Source organism: Corvus kubaryi, unplaced genomic scaffold (assembly GCF_017639235.1).
Source record: "Corvus kubaryi isolate FWS band 111438036 unplaced genomic scaffold, C.kubaryi_AGA036_p1.0 37334, whole genome shotgun sequence".
Taxonomy (NCBI): domain Eukaryota; kingdom Metazoa; phylum Chordata; class Aves; order Passeriformes; family Corvidae; genus Corvus; species Corvus kubaryi.
The window spans coordinates 5042851-5043807 of record NW_024581108.1 but is presented as its reverse complement, the minus strand read 5'-3'; the positions used below and the strand labels follow the sequence as shown (position 1 = coordinate 5043807).

Here is a 957-nt window from a genome sequence, read left to right as displayed (position 1 = left end):
AAAAAAAAAAAAAAAAAAAAAAAAAAAAAAAAAAAAAAAAAAAAAAAGACTATAGGCCAAATTTTTTTCACAACTCATTCCCACAGCAGTCACTGGAGCTCGCTGACACCCATTTCACCCTAAGAAATCACATAATTCATTATCTCAAATGAAATGCATTGAGTGTATTAAGGCCTTAATAGAAAACCTTCACTAAACTTTGCACAGCTGAACTCTCAGACCTTTTCTACTTCAATACACAGCAAATCAGTGTCCTCTTACACACCAGCCTTTCCTGCCTCACACAGATTTTTCACCGGCTTGCCATCTAGTAATCCATTTTGTTCCCCTGCTTAGATCAGCTGTTGCTCTACAGCCACCCCGGTAATCCTTGTCTCACCACGCTTGGGAGGTGACCGCAGAGCTCTCAGCATTCACCAGTCCCTGTTACAACACGCACACGCCTTGCCCAGCGCATTCCGCACCGGGAATGACAAAAAGGTGACATTAAATTATGCAATACTTCACATCACAGTGAAAACAGAAGGCAGAAAATAAGAAAAGCCAAACAACTTCCAAAGACTAGAAATTAACGCATTTTGACTGTAATTCCCCATATTGTTCCAATTTTTTTTTCTCTGCACACGCGATTCCATACGAAATCCACCTCCGCCGGGTTTACAGCAGCCGCCCCGGTTAACTGCCGCGCCGAGCCCGCATCAGCATTTCGGGAACGTGAGCTCAGCACCAGCGGCGGGCAGGGCCGCACGGCCCCGGAGCAGCTCCCGGCCGCGCCCGGGCTGCCCCGACCGGGCCACAACAAAGGGGCGGCGGCGCTCGGGCGTCGCCGGCAGCCGGGGCGATGCGCCCCCCGCGGGCGCAGCCACGAACGGGCCCAGGGGCTGGCGAGGACGCCGGGCAGCACCCACCTGGCGCTGCGGCGGCCGCAGCCCCCGCCCGCATCCCCGCCGGTCCCCG

The 957-nt window shown here is 53.0% G+C and overlaps 2 protein-coding genes across 2 annotated transcripts in view; one reads left to right on the top strand and one right to left on the bottom strand.

The window, feature by feature from the left end:
* The window catches only part of WDR47 (WD repeat domain 47), a 30131-nt gene that overhangs the window by 24750 nt on the left and 4424 nt on the right, over nucleotides 1-957 (bottom strand). The window lies entirely within an intron of this gene.
* The window catches only part of LOC121665995, a 2915-nt gene continuing 2799 nt past the window's right edge, over nucleotides 842-957 (top strand). Inside the window, exon 1 of the mRNA XM_042031043.1 lies at nucleotides 842-950. Within this exon, the coding sequence (XP_041886977.1) occupies nucleotides 842-950 (109 nt within the window). The remainder of the gene's footprint in view (nucleotides 951-957) is intronic.